At 40.6% G+C, this 20735-nt stretch overlaps 2 protein-coding genes across 2 annotated transcripts in view; both read left to right on the top strand.

The window, feature by feature from the left end:
• Positions 1-3059, top strand: part of TBR1 (T-box brain transcription factor 1) — a 153831-nt gene extending 150772 nt beyond the window's left edge. The window contains exon 7 of the mRNA XM_039494285.1: positions 2975-3059. The gene's annotated coding sequence lies outside the window, so the exon portion shown is untranslated. The remainder of the gene's footprint in view (positions 1-2974) is intronic.
• A 3200-nt stretch (positions 3060-6259) lies between these two features.
• The window catches only part of SLC4A10 (solute carrier family 4 member 10), a 169356-nt gene continuing 154880 nt past the window's right edge, over positions 6260-20735 (top strand). Inside the window, exon 1 of the mRNA XM_039494286.1 lies at positions 6260-6518. Coding sequence (XP_039350220.1) covers positions 6438-6518 — 81 coding nt within the window. The 5' untranslated portion in view covers positions 6260-6437. The remainder of the gene's footprint in view (positions 6519-20735) is intronic.

Raw genomic sequence — 20735 nt, 5'->3', positions numbered from 1 at the left:
TCTCCAAAGTCCTTTCCCTTTTCACTCTGTTTTTCCTTTGCCCTTTTCCATCATGTATAACTGTATCCCCTCCTGATACTGCTCTTCTCACCTTCTCCAGGAACCAGCATTTCCATCCAGCTCTCTTTCTCTGTCCAACATAAAATCTAAAAAGGAAACAATAGCTTTATTTATACTTTTTAAACAGAGCAAAGAATTTTGTGAAGCAGCCTTACAAAATAGTTTGCTCTCCATATTTTTGATAAAACACCCACCCAGTCTTTGGATTCCCAGACTCCAGAACTTGCACAATCTTCTTCTTCTTTCAAAGCTGTTCCATCATGAAATTTGCACTGCTGAACACATGGCTAAGAGTCACTTCAAGACCAAATTGAATGGTAGATTTTTTTTTTGCCTCCACTGTGAGACACAGCTTGTTCTTTTGCTAAGTGCAAACCAGCTCATGATGGTAGAAACTGTTTTTTGCTTGAGGCAAAATGACTGGCACTAAACATGGCCTAAACCAAAGGAAAATCTGGATTTGCAATTTTTGTGTGTAGAAGGAAAATGGCAGACACACAAACTATACTGTGGACCATTCTTAGCTGGTGTAAGATGATGTAGCTCCATTGACTTCAAGGCCTTTCAATGCAAAATTATCTCCACTGTATAAGATGATACTATACACAGTGCATATACTATGCATAACAGCTAAAATTATTTGCTACTAGATTTACAAAATAGTAGTTATAGTGTCATAGAGAAGAAAACTGAGCAGCTTATGGGTAGAGGTGTCAGTAACTAGATAGTATTCAAAATGAAATATATACTTTTGACTGTTTTTACAATTTGTGTGGAGACTGATGATGGCAAACAACTCAGGAAAGAATCTCTCTGCCTGTCCCCAGATAGATTCTGGCTCCTTCTAGTGGCCAGTTGGCAAGGAAAGGGGAGAGGTTATTTACTCTTTGTGGACAGACACTGTAAACTACAGTTCTTGCATTAGTGCTTATAGTGCTAAACTTTGTATTTTCATCCTTTCAAATGATGCTATAGCTCTATTGCTAGGCTAAATCTCATCACATAAAATGGGAAGTGCAGACACAGAGCACTGATCATGGACATCTTAGCAACATGTATGGTTCATCCAGTCATTTTCCATTTCTTTTCTCTTTCACCTTTTCCACAAATTCAGGAAAGAAGCTTGCTGAATTTTAGAGAGTCATGTCAGTGGATTATGTATATGAAAAGATCTGTTATACTCTTTTACATGTGCTTATGCAGCCATCGGTCACAATATGATACTTGTGCAGCAGTACATTTGTAAATGGCAGCAGCTGATTGCATGATCTTGTAATGTTTGTATTATAAAAAGGCTGAAAAGTTTTCCCTTGAACCAAATGATGCTGCACTGAGAATTTGTTCACCTTTTATATCGGGTAAAGAAGAGTTGTTCTGTCCACATTGTGTTGCAAGTAACCCTGCCTGTTTTCCAAAATGATCCTCTTCATCTCTTTTGTATAAATTAATATATCCTATTTGCCACAGTTCTAGTGGACTGATTTGGTTAAAAGTGAATTCTACATTATTTTGGAAGAACTTTATAAATGTCCTGTTTCAGTAATCTTAGTTATAGTTAAAATGAAATCCTGATTTCCATGATTATAATGCCAATTTTTTTAGGTCTCTAAATTTACCTTTCTTGAAGAATAAAAGAAGTGTGAAAAAATAATTGCCTTTCTTAATAGAGAAAATCCTTTGCAGCATCCCAGAGGATGTCTTGTATGTATATTCTTAAAGGCTTTTATATTTTAATATAATAACATTAGGTCCTTCAAAGCTCAAACATAACATTACGGAGAATTTAAATAGTGTTTTTAACACTACATACATACATAGGATCAGAAACTGAGCTGAAGCCAAGGAACACTTGGCAAGGCTCAATGGGTACGTCTACACTGCAATTAGACACCCATGGCTGGTCTGTGCCATGTGACTTCTGCTCTTGGGGCTTGGGCTAAGGATCTGTTTAACTGCAGTGTACACATTTGGGCTTGGGCTCCAGGCTGGGCTCTGGGACTCTCCTTCCTCACAGATTCCTAGAGCCCAAGCTCCAGCCGAAGTCTTAATGTCTACATCCCAGTTAAACGGCCCTATAATCCTAGCCCAACAAACCCAAGTCAGCTGGCATGGGCCAGCCATGGGTTTTTAATTGCAGTGCAGACATACCCAGTGACAGTGACAGTTGAGGAAGAGGTGGTATTGTTTTAAGCCACTTTGCACATCACCAATCTTGGCCTGATCTGGTCTCCTAGTGCAGTTTAGAGCAGCCTCGAGACTGCTCCAAGTTGCACCAGTTGCCAGTGGCTGTTACAGCAGCCAGTGATCTCAGGACTTAGGGCCTTATCAGATAAGCCCCTTCAATAGCCATGCCCCCAGCACCATCTTCACAAAGCATAGGAGCTGCAATAGTGAGTCTCATAAAGATCCCTATATGATTTTTCTGAGACCAGTTATGCTACCTTTAGCACTACTTTATTCTGAGGGAATGGTACAGAACTGCCTTAATGCAGCCCAGGGTCTGGCCCAGTGTATGCTATAAAACAGTTAACATTTAGAACAAAAAAACCCTCCCTTCCTTAAAGGTAAACTTGAAGGTATTCATGGAATAGATTTAGGTTAAAGAGATTGTGGGATTCTCTGTCACTCATGGTTTTCAAGAAAAAGTTAGACAAACATCTGTCAAGGAAGGTCTACGTATACTTGATCTTGCAGGGGGCTGGACTAGATGACCTCTCAAGATCCATTCCAGCTTTACATTTCTATGATTCAGTGCCACAAAGGTAACACAGCCCTAACAAGAACCCTCTGCTGGTGGAGAGCTGATGTAGCTGGCTCTATACTCCACCCCTCCCCAACCAGTATAGGGTGTATGTTGGAAGAGAAAGAGAATGTCAGGTGCAGAAGTGGATGTGACATGCTCTGATGATCCTAGGTTTGCAGAACCACCCAGGAGACAATGGCAGCTTGCAAATGCTGGAACAGTTCTGAGGCTGAAGGGGTTCCCTGCGCCCCTCCCCCAATCAGGAGAGTGAAAACATGCCTTTTGGATCTGGACCTGTGTTTTTAATAAAGTTGTCATGATGGTATATTAAACTGGCATGTCTGTCCCTTTATTACATATACGGGTACCTCAATGTGTTTAAAACACATTATATAGTTCAATATCAATTCGACGGTTAAAATATTATGTATATTGTGATATATTTCAGCTACAATACAATATATAAAATACACACTAATGGCCTGATGCAGTGACAATGAAGTCAATGGAAACATGATTAATGTTAAACAATAATAGAATACCATTTATTTAAATATTTTTGGATGTTTTCTACCATTTCAAATATATTGATTTCAATGAGAACACAAAATACAAAGTGTACAGTTCTCATTTTATATTTATTTTTTATTACAACCTAATACAAGTACTGTAGTGCAATCACTTTATAATGAAAGTTGAACTTACAAATGTAGAATTATGTACAAAAAATAACTGCTTTCAAAAATAAAATAATGTAAAACTTTAGATCCTACAAGTCCACTCAGTCATACTTCAGCCAATCACTCAGACAAATAAGTTTGGTTACATTTGCAGGAGATAATGCTGCCCATGTCTTGTTTTCAATGTCACCTGACAGTGAGAACAGGCTTTCGCATGGCACTGTTGTAGCTAGTGTTGCAAGATATTTACGTGCCAGATGTGCTAATGATTCATATGTCCCTTCATGCTTCAACCACCATTCAGAGGACATGCGTCAATGCAGATGATGGGTTCTTCTTGATAATGATCCAAAGCAGAGTGGACTGACGCATATTCATTTTCATCATCTTAATCAGATGCCACCAGCAGAAGGTTGATTTTCTTTTTTGGTGGTTCGGGTTCTGTAGTTTCTGCATCAGAATGTTGCTCTTTTAAGATATCTGAAAACATTCTCTACACCTTCCCCATCTCAGATTTTGGAAGGCACTTCAGATTCTTAAACCTTGGGTTGAGTGCTATATCGATCCTTAGAAATCTCACATTGGTACCTTCTTTACGTTTTGTCAAATCTGCTGTGAAAGTGTTCTTAAAATGAACTTGTGCTGGGTCATCATCCGAGGCTGCTATAACATGAAATACATGGGAGAATGTGTGTAAAACAGAACAAGAGACATACAATTCTCCCCCCCCCCAGGAGTTCAGTCACAAATTTAATTAACACCTTTTTTTAATGAGCATCATCAGCATGGCAGCATGTCCTCTGGAATGAAGGGACATATGAATCTTTAGCGCATCTGGTACGTAAATGCCTTGCAATGCCAGCTACAAAAGTGCCCTGCGAATGCCTGTTCTCACTTTCAGGTGACATTGTAAATAAGAAGTAGTCAGCAGTATCTCCTGTAAATGTAGACAAACTTGTTTGTCTTAGCAATTGGCTGAACAAGCAGTAGGACTTGTAGGACTTGAGTGGACTTGTAGGCTCTAAATCAGAGATGGGCAAAGTACAGCCCATGGGACTGTCCTGCATGGCCCTTGAGCTCCCAGCCAGGGAAGCTAGCTCCCGGCCTCTCCCATGCTGTCCCTCCCCTGCAGCCACACCACTGCACGGACAGCACAGCGTGTGTCCGCCCACCTTCCAGGCTTTCCAATAATCCTGTCTTGCTGCTCTGAGCAGCACTGTAAGGGAGTGGGAAGCGGGGGCGGGGGGAGGTCCTGGGGGGCAGTCAGGGGACAGGGAGTGGTTGGATGGGGCAGAGGTTCTGGGGGTGGTGGTGGTGAGGAGACAGTGAGCAGGGGGGGTTGGATAGGGGGTGGAGTCCCGGGAGGGGGTGGTCGGGGACAAGGAGCAGGGGGGTTGGAAGGATGGTGGGTTCTGAGGTGGGCAGCCAGGGGGCGGGAAGTGGGAAGGAGTGGATAGGGGGCAGGGGCCAGGCTGTTTGAGGAGGCACAGCCCTCCCTACCTGGCCCTCCACACTGTTTCGCAACCCCAATGTGGCCCTTGGTCCAAAAAGTTTGCCCACCCCTGCTCTAAAGTTTTACATTGTTTTGTTTTTGAGTGCAGTTATGTAACAAAAAAAAATCTACGTTTGTGAGTTACACTCTCATGATAAAGAGATTGCACTACAGTACTTGTATGAGGTGAATTGAAAAATAGCATAACTTTTGTTTATCATTTTTACAGTGCAAATGTTTGTAATAAAAACAATAATATAAAGTGAGAACTGTACACTTTGTATTCTGTGTTGTAATAGAAATAAATATATTTTAAAATGTAGAAAAACATCCAAAATATTTAATAAATTTCAATTGGTATTCTATTGCTTAACAGTGCGATTAATCGTGATTAATTAATGGCATGAGTTAACTGCGATTAGTCGACAGTCTTAATTCTGAGAAATGACATTTTGTCCATGTATCATTGTTCTAGCTCAGTATCCGTCTTAATGTTAATCTAACAGTAATTGTTTTATAACTGTCCTGCTGTGCACTGGTATAAAATAACTAAAACATATGTATTATAATATATAGTTAAAATACTATTGTGTATTGTTAATGAATTTTTTAAAAATTACTGAATGGGCATTGTAAGTCTTGCTGTCTTGAAAGGTCTATAGAAACTAAACAAATCCAGATACATGATTGTTTGTTTGTTTGTTTTGTTTGGTATCAAAACACATTTTTACTGTCCTAATACTGACATGTTCTCAAGGTATGCTGTTTTCAGGGCTGTTAACATGGAACAATGCAGTGAGAAAGCAAATTCTTGAAAAGAAACAAAAAAATTATTTAAGCAAGCAAAATTTTTCATTCAATAAGGACTGAGATTTGTAAATTTATATAAAAAAGCTGTTTAAGTGCCATAGAGGTATTTAAATGCTTTGCTGCTTTGGAATTGTTTATGATCTTTCTTGTAATTTTCCCTTGGATCACATTTTGATGCTTCTTCTGGATAGGAATATTGCTTGTTGAGAAGTGGTCATGCAAATATAATTTCATAACCTGGATATGTCATGTTTGCTGTTTGCTAATGCAAACTGGGTTGCATAATATCAGTCTCCTTTAGCTGACCAGATATAAAAACAAAATCCATAATGGCACTCTAGTTTTTATAGTAATGCAAATGAAGAGGTGAAGGATGTGGCTTGCTCTGTTTGGATGATGCAGGATTGCTTTAAGCAGTAAGCTTACTGTTTTCAGATAGCATTAGCAGCATCAGTGATATAGCTGTATCAGTCCCCTTGAATACTGGATGCCTTTGATCACACAGAGGAAACTATATATTTAAGATCCGATTTCTTGATGGCAATGACTGCAGCAGTTATCGATGGACAGATCGGCTGTTGATGCTTTCTTCACTAGCTTACAAGATGCTGACAGAGAGATGGCTATGTGATGTTCTTTTATAAGATAGGAAATGGAATATTTGGGGGTTTCTGGAAATAGGAAGGTCATGCAGCTTGGAACCGGTGAGCCATTCCAATCTGTAAGTCATCAGGTATGATCTCATGATTTATACAGTACTAATTTCTAGCATAGTGTTTGTTTTTCAGTGGTAGGCTAGTTTGTGTTACTGTTTATTATTGGATTTTCTACAGGATTTAGAGGATAGACTGTTTACCTAATACATAAGCAAACCAAATATTTTTTGGAAATTTAACATGCAGTTAATTGCCAGTGGACTAGCATAAGAGTACTGATTATATTTTAAATATAAATTTTAATATGTATATAATTTTTTCCAGTTCAAACATGGTAATAGATTTTGAGGTTATAGCTTTTGATATGATGTAAAATAACACAGAAGGAGAGGATGGTATTGCATTTTATATTGCATTATCGTTACACAGCACCTTTACACCTAATTGTTAACTAATATTGTACATCACTCTTATGAAAGCACATTGTAAGTCAGTTGTTTTACCTACCATGGCAGGTTATTTAAAACAGTTTATCACATTGTGTAACGAGTCTGAGTTATTCTGCAAGAAGAGATCTTTGCTTTATGTTGCACTAGCAGGTTTTTGCTCTATTTCTGGTCAGTTTTAAGAATAGAAGCTCATTGAAAATGAAAGCAAAAGTTTGGCAAGCTACCTCTGACTTTTAATTTATTAGTGTTGGTGACTAATAATTATACTAATGGCCTGAAAAACAGAGGTGATTAATAATTTAAATATTTAGAATTTCCCAAAATGTAATTAAAATGTATTTTAATACGCTATAGCATTTTATATTTTAATCATTGTCAACCTTATTGAAAGGGTGTTGTTATGGGGTTTATTAATGTACTGTGGAGTCAGGTAATAAAGCCTATCTATAGAAATGAAAGCAGCTGGGATGGTACTTTATGTAAGATTTTTAATGCAGCAATAATAGCCTAATTTTATGTGCTGAACATAGAATGAAATTGAAAATACTGTAATCAGCTTAGCTGTGTTCCTTACAAATGGTGGATAAGAGTCATGGGAAGGAGTTCAATTTTGGGCATCCTGTATACAGTTTAAGGAGATTATATTTGAAATTATGAGAGATGTTTATTTTTACAAATGATATTTAGCCCCATTTTAGCAGATTCTAGTTTTTTTCCCCCCAGAAGATTTCCATGGAAACACATTTGGTTCTATGTTTTAAAAGCTACACTCAGGGTTGAAGGTAACATGAAATGCTTCCTGTTACCTGCTTTACCCTCTGCACATGACAATTTTCACATATAATCGGAGCCCAATTTGGCACAAATAGTAGGTATTTCCTGACCTCAAAGCACAGGATTAAATGAGCAAGGATTTAAAATGTTGTTTTATGTTTCAAAAATGTAAATATATAAAATGCATAAGGGATTTTCATGATTCTTTTGGTCTGGTTTTTGCAATTAAAGGCATATTCCAATTTCCCATAGTTTAATGACAGTCAATTGGAAAGTGTGCTGGAGAACACAGAAGAGGTCTAAAACTCCAGCACGTGCAGGGAATTGATTCAGTAGAAGTGGCTGTCACATCATTTTTAATTAAAAACATATTTTTAAACAATATTCTACTTACTGATATTGACTATAATTTATAGGGTTCCCAGTCTACTTATCCAGCTTATGTTCTTATTAATAATAGGGAAGATTGCCATCCTCTTAAGCTTGAGTAGTTTTGGAATGATTTAACTATACCTTTCAGTTGCTACAAGACTTGTTTAATCTGTTAGAATTTATTTTCAGTATTTTAATGTATTAGTCACAATGAGTACATTCTGTTTCTTGGCATTGCTGTGAAATTCCTGAAAGTATTGGTTTCATGGTATTTTGGTGCTTTTCAGTGTATTCAAGACCTTCTCAAAAGGACCAAATCACCCAAGCTTCTTTGTTCTTTTATACAACTGTAATTTAAACTGTTGATATACCTATAATTTTGGACCTGCTCCTATGATCCTCCTTGCTCAGGTAAAACTCTTTGCCTTGATGGGAGTTTTGCCTGAGTAAGAACTGCAGGGTCATGCCCTTTCATAGAACTGGATCCTATTTCATCAGAAAAAGAAAACATTTCTATAAGTTCTTCGGGGCAGAGACTGTCTCCTTACTATGTGTTTGTACAGCACCTAGCACAATGGCATCCAGTCTTGGCTGGAGCTCTAGGTACTGTGGTTTTAAAAGTAATAATCAAATTATAAAAATTTTGGACATGAATTGAAGGGGTATCCTGCATCCAACTGAATCTGTAAGGGGAACTAGAATGGCAGACTGTAATTACTTGAGCTAGAATTTGTCTAGGACACTAGGATTGACATTCTATCTCTTTTAAAAAGTGCCATGGAGTTATTAATGATCATAGGTGCTCAAGATTGTGGCCTTATCTCTCATTCAAAGACAATCCAGCAGTTTAAGTGTTAAGCTGTTTTTTTGGCGGATCAGAAGGCAACAGGCCAGAGAAGTACATTTAGGAAGAGCAGTTCATTTTTGGGACAACATACAGCAGCAAGATGTAGATATATGCTTGAGATTTGGGATCTCTATAATGTGATTTGAATAGTTAAACATAGAGGAGCCACGTTTGCTTGTAAAGATAAAGGGTGAAAATCTGCTGTCAGATATATCAGTGTAACTTTGGTTTAGTTGAAGTTAATGGAGTTACATTGGTGTAACCAAGAGCAGAATTTGGGCCATCGTTTATAATGGCCATACTTTTTTTAAACGAGCTTATTCCAACCATCAATAACTAAAGAATGCTATCCTAAGGGGAAAGGAGCACTCTTCAATATGACTGCTGCAACCGCAGGCCATGCATGCATTTGATTAATCGTTATGATTTTTTTGGCTATTAATATTTTGTTTATAATACTATAACTCGTAGGAATGTCAGTCCTGGACCAAGACTCCATTGTGCTAGGTGCTGTACAAACACAGAACAAAATTCTGAGTTCTACAGATTCCCCTCCCCCACTCTCCCCTTTTTTGTAGAAATTATCTTGGCTTTTTGGATGGAACAAGTCCCAGGAGATAAATGAACACTTGGAAATTCTGAATGGCCATAGAAGAGTCGAATGTTTGCAGAACTGTTTGAGGGAGAGAGTAGTCTCTTCCTCCATCTAACAACTCCTCATCCCTTCACAACTCGCTCTGTTGAATCTGCTTGCTTCCCCTTCCAGCCCCTGCAAGATCAGCACAGCCTATAGGAGTGAGCATTCTGGTGCAGAAACAACCAGTTCACAACTCTTACCTGGAAGTAAAGGCAGTGTGATGAACCACCTATTCCAGTCTGCTGTGGCTACTGGAAAGGGTTCTCTAACTGGAATTTTGCTGAGGGTCGCCTTCCTCCCTGCTTTCTCAGCAAGAAAGAGCACACATCCTTAAACACATACTGCCTGGTTTTCACCCATTCCTGTTTACATAACTTGAAGATGGACATTTTAAGGTTGGCTTCTTTGTCACTGACAAAGGAGCCAATATGGTCAAACTCTTAATTGACAAAGTAGGGCAAATGCTCGTAGGAATGACTGTCATGTGGAATGGGCAGATTGTATGAGAAGAGTACGGTATTATTACAGCTCACCCCGCCCCCCCAACACTCACACTCACCCTGCCCCCCCCAAAGGCTGCCATTTTTCACTTCACTGCAGCAGCTTCTTACCCTCAGAGAGCCATGATCCTTAGTGCAGATTTTTGGCAATGGTGGGATGTCACTAGGGTGAAAGGGAACTGCTGGCTGAGTTCTGCAGACAGTAAAACTTGAAGCTAGAAGGAATAAGCTCCTTTAGGACTGAATTGGAGGCACGCCAGCCTGGGCCTGACCCACTCCACTGGGCTCCTGTCCTGTTGGGGGGTGTTCACCCTCTACTCAATCATCATAGCAACTGCTTGGCCTCTGACTTCTCTTGCTGTTCAGCACTATATTCTTCCCCTTGCAAACTTGCTGACTAGAGAGTCTGTCTCTCACTTTATCAGCTTCCTCCCTTCTGCAGCACACCTGTCTTCATCACTCCCCCCAGGAGATGCTTGTCCCATCCCCTTGTCCAGATCAGCCTACCATAAACTGTACTGAGCTGGACCAGCAATTTTACCTGTCTTCATAATGGACTCCATCAGCACCTTTACCTACTGCACAGATTCCTTTTCTGTCCTTCAGGAGATGAAACACTTTCTTACTAACTCCGTAATCCTCTCATCTCTAGCAAATGTGGGTATCAGTATCTTCACACCATCCATGTGAGACGTAGTCCTGTGTGGGGAGACATCAATGCAGAATTCACTCCTCTGAGTTGGGTCAGTTCCATGGATGGTGCCCTGGGAAGAATTAGTACCATGGCAGTATCCACCCTTTCATCTTGTGGTCACCAACACCACTCATAAAGGCGTTAACACCATCAGACGCTATTGCAACAGAATACAGCACCTTGAATATTTCCTGTGCAAGCAGCTGGTTATGTTTAGCTCAGGGTAACAGGCATACCACAACAAACACTGTAGCAGGCTGTGAAGTCCTCACTGCAGGCCAAATCCAGTGTAGTACAGAGCATCTGTTAAATACCTCTAAATTCCATGGACGAGTAAGCCTCATCAGTCACTTGAACAAAAGCAGGCTCTACATCATATGAATGGGAGAAAGATACCGATGTAGTTAAGGCAGAAGAGCAGGAAGACTTGGGTTCTATACGTTTCAGTTGTGCCACAGATTTCCTGTATGACCTGTTTGGAGGCTAACCTTAAATTTGTTAAAGCACTTTGAGTTGCTGGGAGTGATGGAAGATGCTAAAGGAAAATACTGTATTGATATGGGTACTCGTAGTACAGTGAAATATGTGGTATAGACATGTCTAAATTAACAATGTTCATATTGCAGGACATAGACACTTGATTGTGTTATTATGTCACTATGTTTGGCTCTTGATGGATGCACTAGTGAGAGTGATAGGTCTCTTTTGACTGCAGCATGCACAATCTCAGTGACACGACAGCATCACCGATCTGAATAATTTCTACAGTGCATATTCTCCAGCCTTCCATGTCTTAACTATTGTAGCAGACAAAATAGGAAACTCAATATGTCCTAGATCCCTGCTGAGGCTGCTGCTATTGTGCATGTTCTGGGTATAAGTCAGCACATTCAGTCTGTATATGCCTCTGACAGAACAGATTATATCTTTCGCTGGCACTGGAACCTCACTTTGAATGTGTGGGCTGCATCTTTGTACTAAACTACTGTGCTGAGGAATGGGATATCATGTGGGAGAAGAGGAGGAGGGGAGACAGGATAGGCAGTAGGATAGTCCAGTGAGTCATCACAAGACCCTAGCAGCGATGAGAGATTCACTCGTGACTAGAAGCATTAAAATTCTTTCCAGGAGAGGGGCTAGAGCTGATTGAAAAATGGAAGAAAAAAAGTGAAAATTCCTCTCCCTCCACATGTTTCAACCAACTGGAGTTCCCTGTCATAATTTCCCTCCAGAATGATGTGAATTGAGACCCATTTTGAATTATATATGGATGAAGACTAAAAATACTCAGCCTGTAAGCCCATCTCTTGTATATGTAGCCTCTAAGCTACAGTTAAACTCTTCACCTAATCGACTGACACCAGGTAAAGTGTAAGGCAAGTTAGAACATACAAGCAAACCCCTGCACCAGCCTGGGCAGCAGTAATACCATCACTGGGGCTCCACACAAGGGCAGGGTTCCTCTTGAGAGGGTTCCACTTGCAAGACTGGGTCCTAAGGATGATGTTTTATTGGTAGGAATGGCATAATTGCATTAACATATACGGTATTCTGAAAAGTATTGGTTCCAATCAGTTCCTTTAGCTTGTGTGTGTTAATGGTTTTTTGTCTCTGCATAAAAATCTTCAGTAAACTGAATATAAATTAATAAATTCATTATCATTCGGCTATCAGGAGAGAGAGAAGGATGAAGAGAAAGAATGTGAGAAACTGTGGCCCAGTTTTGAAGCAGAGAAATCTTTTTATGTACACATTGATCTATACAGCGAGGAGATAATGGGGAAACATTTTTCAAAAAATTTCTAAAGTTTTACAAGCCTCCAAATCTCACTAGCTGTACCCAAGCCTACTTTACATTTTTGTTCAATGTTGTTGGATCTGCTGCATTTGCTGTGTCATTTGGGACCTTTCATACTACACAGGGGGATTTGCTGACATTTCTCCAGCAGTAAATAGGTAATTTATGCTGTGTGTATTGGAATCATAAGGTGTGAATTTTGATAATTTGCATGAATTTGTTCAGTTCTTCCTACTAAATTGACTTAGCTTTTTAAAAATTAAAGTTTATGGGTCATTAGTCCTTTATGTAGACTGGGGTCCTTGGAATTTATATTCTGTAAAAAATGCTTTGAAATAATGGATAGTTTAATTTAAAAAACAGTTACTAAACCTCACACGAGCTATTTTTCATAACTTTTCTACTACAGAAATGTACTAGGCAATACTACTTGTTTATAATTTTTCTGTGCATTTAGGAACCCTCATTTTCAATGGTTACTATAACATGCTTTCCATACTTAATTTTCTGTTCTGGATTTTCTTCACAGAGAAATGTTTTAAACCTTCACATTTATTCTCACTAACAACAATGCAAGACTCATTACCTTTTTCAGATTTCATATACGTAGTTGGCCGGGTTCTAAGCCCCACATTAAGAGTTTGGGATGTTTGAAGTGGTGTTGTTACAGTGTTACAGTGTTGATCACAAGAGGTGAGAGAGACAAGGTGGGTGAGATAATTTTTTCCTGGGCCAAGTCCTGTTGGTGGAAGGTACAAGTTTTTGAGCTTCACAGATCTCTTCTTCAGAAGACTCTTCTTCCTGTCCCCGGGCTGAAGAAGAACTCGTGTAGCTCAAAACCTTGGACCTTCCACCAGCAGAAGTTGGTGTAATAAAAATATTATCTCACCTACCTTTTGTGTCTCATAATAGAAGCTGTAATTTTTTTTAGGCCTTGATATTCAGAGGAAGGATATTTCCAGTAGTTAGGACACTATTCTGAAACTTGGGTTTAATTTCTTGCTGTCACAGACTTCCTGTGTGACTTTAGGTAAGTCATTTAGGTTCTTTGTGTCTCAGTTTCTCATCTTAAAACGGGGATAATAGCACTTCCCTCTTAGAGGTGTTGCTAATACATTAAAGATTGTGAGGTGCTCAAATACAAAATGACTGTATGATAATGGAGCCATATAAGTACCTAAGATTGACATATTCAGCAAGTGCTTAAGCATATGCCAAAGTTTCATTGAGTTGAGTGAGACGTAAGCAGGGCTGGCCAAACGTTTTTCTTTTTAGAAACAACACAGTTTTATTGAAACTGGAATGCTTTGTGGAAACATATGGGTTTCTATGAAAATGTAGTTGGGAAGATTTCTTAGGTCTGGGATGGAATTCCAGGGAGGAAGAGAGAGGCGCCCACCTCAGAACAGCCTGGTGGTTAGAGCACTTACTTGGGACTCTGGTTCAAGTCCCTGCACTGACTGATTTGAAGTGAGGAACACTCGGTTATAGAGTCAGTCTTTCTTTCTCTCTCTGGTCCCATGAATATGTAGTCATTTATACAATGTGGAACAGCTCCAACAGGAGAGACCAACTCAATAGCCCAGTGATCGAACACTTGCCTGGGATGTGCGTTACTCAGGTGAGTGACCTAATCACCAGACTGTTGCTATTCATGGGTGAGTGATTGCTGTTCTCATATATTTTTGAAAAAAAAATTCTAAAGATCTTGGTTTCATTCCCCAGTGGAATGAAAACAAACTCTGAAACCTTGGAATTGTTTTCTGGCCGAGTTGCCTAATTGGGGTCTTTTAAAGTAAACGTCTGTTTTAAAAAAGGGACTTCCTATTTGGAAGGAACAAGTCAGGAAAAAAATAGGAATGATTGTAAACAGCAAATGAAATAGGCAGTGTGCTCGCAATGCAATGCCTTAAATAGAAAATGTTACCCTGAGACGTACAAAAAAGAGTGTTGGGGAGATTATAAGCTTTCATATGGTTGCCTCTGGAATATTGCATACAGTTCTGGAAGGTATAGAAAATCTACAAAAAATACACAATAGGGAAAACTGAACTGTTCATCTAGGTTGCCTAATTATTCCCCACATCTTTAGCCTTAAGGATTCTGAGAAGGATCTAGACTATGGTTATTGGAACTTTTTATTAATCTTTTCTTTTGTGGCTCTGATTTCTTCCAGTCTGTCTTCTACCTCACCAGAAATATGTCTTTTTGTGGAAGTTGACCCTTTAAGCTCCTCTGCAAAAGCTGAAGCAGAAAATTAATTTGCCTTTTTAGCAATGTCTACATCATCTTCTGAAAATAAATTAACCCTGTAATCTCTTAGAGGCTTTTTTGTTTCCCTCACTGACCTCTTTTTATGTTCACAAAAATCTCCAGTCACTAATCACTAGTTTAATCTTCCTTTCATTTTTCTGTTTTTGACTTACTATATTATACACGTTTATGGGTCTCTTCTGTAATCAAGCTGAAAATGTAACAACATGTAGCACAGATTTGGAGAGGAGGTCAGATCACTTCATTCAAAGCTCTCCTGTTTTTGAATTCTTCTGTACTGAATTTGCTGTCCCAGCTCACTTAAAAATAATGGATGAGAAATTAATAAGGTTGAGAGTAATCATGAACTGTAAAACTGCCAAATGAATAACAGTATCTGGTGGGGTAATTGTGGACAGGGCTAGAAATGGGATCTTTAGACTATTGGGGGGAAAAAAAAGAGAGTTCTTGGTTTTCATAGAAATATAGCACTTGCTACTTGCTTCTAGCCTAATGGGTGAAAGCTGAATGGATTCAGGAGGGGTAGTTGGTTGTTTCCCCTGCCTATTTAGAGTGAATCCTGAGACTGTAGTGGTGAGGGAGTAAGCCACTTGCTGGCCTTATGGAAAGTGAGACCAATTGCTGAAGGAAGGAGAAGGGATGCTCATTCATTTTCTTTCTCTCCTCTTCCGTCCCCTAAGGAAACCATGCCACTTCAATTAGGAACTGTGATTGTGTTGGACCATTGGAGAGGGCAGGTTCTTAGAGGTCATGTTGGAAGAGGTGATTCTGAGAGAGTCTTTAGACACACTTTTTCAAACCTTATAAAAGGTTTGGGGTGACTTCTGTTTGAAGGATGGGCAAAGGTTCAAACTGTTTTTTTTAATTTTCACTGAACTAGTTTCCTGTTTCTACTTCTAGTTATTTTCTGAGTTTGCTCAGGTTTGAGTTGTGCCCATTCTTGTATTCCCTGTAGAGACTTATTATATGTAATTTTAAACTTAGGGTTTTCACCCCACCTTTTGGTTAGCAGCAACTTTAAAGCATATGTAGTGCCAAATCCTTGGCTGTTTCCACCCTTTGGAACCTTATGGACTTCAGTGAGGTTGCACAGGGTATAAGATAGGGCAAATTTGATCTCTTCTTTTTGGAGAGCTTTTATTGGGGCGTGTATGTGTGTGTGCAAAAATATATATGTATGTTAGTTTTCCCCAAGGGCAGCAGTTCTTCCTTATTTTCCTACTGATCTTGCCAAATGATTTTTTTTGTGGCTTGTCTTACTTGTGTGTATTTTACCTGAATAGTAGGTCTGTATTTACGATTCTTAACATGGAAGGCCCTTCATTTTTCATTCAGTTTTATTAATGTAACCCCCCTGGGGTTTAGAGAGCATGGCTCCTTTAAAACCTCTTCCTGAGGCAAGTGCTGATGGTTCCATAAAGTAGTAGTCCTGGTTGTTCGAGGGGCGTGGCGAGAGGGGGAGCAACAGGGCGTGCGTGTCTGTAGCTCCAGACAGAAGGGCTGCAGCAAGCAGCCATTGACATAGTGAAGCAGCTGAGAACCTGCCCAAAGGTTTGGAGGGGCAGAGCTGTCGGCTGGGGATGCCCCAGGACAGGAGCCAGGAGGAGCAGTGTGCCAAGGAGGAATCACCTAAGGACAAACCAGAGCCAGACCCAGTATCATTGTTGCCCAGAGTGACCTAGCATTGGGAATCAAGAGGGTGGTTGTAGCCAGCTAAATGGGTAGGTTGTTGCTCTTTGTGGGTTTGCAGACAGTCACAGAATTGGGCACCAGAGGGGTTTAGTGCAGTAAATTTATTGGTGCTGAAGATGACCAGGAGCACCCAAGACTCCATGCCGGACTTGAACTCTGCTCAGGATTCCTGAGCTCTGAGTCTAGAGGCATTCTCGGGGTTTACCTTTCATATTGTGGTACCACTGGGCCTGTGGATCTGCGTGTTGGAAGTCACCCTATTTTACTGCTCCCTCTCTCTTCTCCCCTGTTGTTTTTCTCCATCCATTCCTCTGGAAATAAATATATCCCTTTCCTATATTGATTGTAATGTTCAGGTGTGTGTGTGTTTACTCCAGGGGGGTTGGAACAGGTGCCTCTGGGGTGGAAGGGAGTTTACCTGCTGCGTTCCTGTGCACACCTTTTCTTGGGTGGAGTTGCTTGCAGAGCAGACTCTATCTTGGCCACATGGGTGCTAAAGTTACATGAATTCAACGCAGGGGAAACCCACTTCTCATAGGCAATATGCACACATGCTGTAGCTGCAGGGCTAGTCTTGGGTTATGTGAAGCTAAAAGGGAGGAGGTTAAATAAGAATCTCAACTCTGAATCTTTTCAGGTGACACTGAAGCTATGGCTACACTAGAGAGCTTACAGTGGTGCTGCTGTAAGCTCTTTAGTGTAGATGCTGTACACCGATGGGAGAGAGCTGTCCTGTTGATTTTAATCAACTCACCTTCCATGAGCAGTGGTAGCTATGTTGGCGGGAGAAGCTCTCCCATTGACACAGTACTGTCCACACCAATGCTTAGGCTGGTGTAACTTATGCTGCTCAGGAGGGTGGCTTATTCACACCCCTGTGCAACGTAAGTCATACTGACATAAGTGGTAGTCAGACATAACCTGAGGGTCAGATCGCTGCATCTGAACCTGTCCCTAGTGTTCTGATCCTGGTTGGATCCAAACCAGACTGGCCTATTTTCTGATTTGCCACTTAAGATGGAAAACGTCTCATGATATTATCTGATTTCTTGAGACTACCACCATTCAGAGGCAAACTCGTACAAGAACACCTGGGAGATTTCAGCACCCTTGAATCCAGATGCGAACAGCTACCTTGATTTAGCCACGAACCCAAGACCTATCTAATCTATATTGGAATACTACCTTGCCAACCCTAGAAACAAGTGTGCACCACAATTTAAAAAAAAACAACCCCCCCCCCCGCATGTGCACATTGTGATTTGTTCTCCATAAGAGTCATGTCTGGCCTCTTAAATTTATCTGCTGCACTATGGTACTGCTAAATGTCTGTGCCTCTGACTCTTATGTGTGCACGTTAGTGACTCTAATAACATCTCTGATTACCAATGTGACAGAGAAGGGATGTACTCAGCTGGCATCTTTTCTCTCAAGTGAAGTTAAATCCTAAAGCTTTCATTTTGTTAGAGAAAATCTTTGACCCCCCATGTGGAGCCCTATAATATAGCCTCAGTTGGGAACCAAAAGCTCTGTCATGCTGCCCCATATAGCTTTGGTTCAAAATCCATCAGCTGACCTATCCCAAAACTATACTTAGAGCTATTGTTTTCAATGTTGTGCTTTAAAACAAGCCAAAAAAGAGTTTAAGCTGTTATACAGAAGCAGCATAGCAAGTAAGGTTTGCAAGGGCAAGAGAATTAGTGGGCTTAAAATAACAAAATAAGCTAGTCAAACAGACTCTTCCCCAAACCCAAGGACACAGCAAAACACTTAAAGAGGAATATGCCAGTCTCGCTTGCATACCACACAGTAGCAGAAGAATGAAGCAATTGGTGCATAATACTCTTTGCAGGCCAAAATAACTGTAAACACTGTGCAGACTTGAGATGAGTACCTTACAGAATGGAACACAATTTTTCCACTCTAAGGCCAGGTCTATACAGGAAAGGTTTGGCAGCACAGCTATACCAGTATAGCAATACCAGCATCTACACTGGAAGGGCTTGCAACTTATACCAGCAAAAAAAGTGCTTTTGCTGGTATAGCTTGTATCATAATGGAATAAACTATACCAGCAAAAACATTTTAATGCTGATATAACTGCATCTAGACTAGGACTTTTGCTGATATAGAAATGTCACAAAAATCACACCCCTAACCTACTATATCACAAAATTCTCTAGTGTAGACCTGGCCCAACTTTAGATCCTAGATTCCCCACTTAGGCCTTGTCTATGCTACATAGTTTTGTTGACGCAAGTTACGGTGACAATAAAAAAACCAGTATAATTACATTGCTTGTGCGTGTTCACACAACACTCCTTCTATTAGTGGAGTGCATCCACAGTGGGATCTCTAGCATCGACAGTGAGAGCAGTGCACCGTAGGTAGCTATCCCACTGTGGTACTCACCACTGCCTGCAGCTGGGAGTTGTGGGAAGGTGGAGTGGATCACAATGTATCATGGGTGTGGGCTCAACATCCCATGATGCAGTTTTTTCCATCCCATCATTCCATGGGCTTCCAACTGCATTTTGTGGCATTTTTCAATGCCCGCCAGATACTGTGTGATCCTGCATTGCTCTCTGCTGTTGTGGTCACAGTTATGAACACATCACAGATGGTCATGCAGTATATCATGAACTCCCAATCTGAACAGGAATCAGAGTTGCCTGACCTGCTGTGTGCCATGGAAAGAAACTACACCTGTCTTGAAGTGGTTTCCATTATATGCAGTGTTTACAGTGTGCTTCAATGGCTCTCAGTACCCCCACTATACAAATTGTTCCAGCACCTCTGCACACTGCAATGCTCCTTCTGCTAACAAAAGTCTCCTGCTTTGCCGACAAGATAAAACCACCTCGAAGAGAGCCATAGAGCTTTTTGTGGCAAAGTTATATTGACAAAGTGTCAGTGTAGTTACTGTGCTTGGCTATGTCACTGTAAATGGCCTCCAGAAGGTGTCCCACAATGTCCATCCTGACTGCTCTGGTCAGCAGTTCGAATTCTGCTGCCCCTCACCCTCCGAAGTCCCTCCCCCTCTCTGGCTTCTGCCTTCTCCCTTGAAAATGCTCTCACCAAGGTTCCAAATGACCTCTTCCTAGCCAAATTTTTCAGGCTAATTCTCCATCCTCATGCTCCTTGACCTATTGGCTCCATTTGACACTATCAACCATATTAGTCTTCTCGTAATCCTGTCACCCTTGGGCTTTTTTTGACATTGTCCTCTGCAGGTTCTCTGCCTATCTTCCATATTGCTCATTCAGGGTCTCATTTGGGTGGGTATTCCAGCCCCCTCTCTCTCTCTTTCAGTGGGGTGTCTCATAGGGCTACATCCTCATTCCCCTTCTCGCTTCCCTCTATACCCTGTCCAGGTAAGTCATCCACAAACATGGATTTGACTATTATCTTTATGTTGATGAATCACAAATTACCTCTTTACTCTGGAACAATCTTCCTCCATCTACACTAAAATCTCAGCCCTTTCTCCTTACATCCTGATGTATAGCTATTAACTGAAAGTTAACATGACCAAAGCTGAGCTGTCTATGATCACCTATTCCCTTTCTCTAATAGGCTGAAACCAAAACACTCCTCTCTGTCACTCACATCCTTAATCTTGGGCTAACTCAAAGATGAAGCCACTTTTGACCCACAGATCCAGGCCATATCTAAAGTTTGCTGCTGCTTCTTTCACATAATCTTCAAGACCTTTCCTCTCTCCCCTCTCTGCCAAAATGCTCATCCAAGCATGCAAATCCATTAAAAATGCTGCTGTTAAATTCATCATCTTGGCTTGTCACACTTAACTACATTACCCCCTTCCTTTAGTCCTTCCACTGGCTCTACTTCCATAGCATCAGATGCAAACTTCTTGTTCTTACTTTAAAAGTCCTCCACAATTTAGTCCTATCCAAACTATCTTACCACAATCCAACAATCTTGGGATCCCAGAGTGAGGGATCCCTCACTCTCACAGATCTTGGGAGACAAGCCAGTCCTCGCTTATAGACAGCCTCCCAACCTGAAGCAAATACTCACCAGCAACCGCACACCATACAACATAAACACTAACCCAGGAACCTATCCTTGCAACAAAGCCCGATGCCAGCTCTGTCCACATATCCATTCAAGTGACACCATCATAGGACCTAATCACATCAGAGACGCCATCAGGGGCTCATACACCTGCACATCTACCAACGTGATATATGCCATCATGTGCCAGCAATGCCCCTCTGCCATGTACATTGGCCA

Source organism: Mauremys reevesii, linkage group 11 (genome assembly GCF_016161935.1).
Source record: "Mauremys reevesii isolate NIE-2019 linkage group 11, ASM1616193v1, whole genome shotgun sequence".
NCBI lineage: Eukaryota > Metazoa > Chordata > Testudines > Geoemydidae > Mauremys > Mauremys reevesii.
Note: the sequence above shows the minus strand (reverse complement) of the source record. Positions and strands in the feature narration are given on the sequence as shown.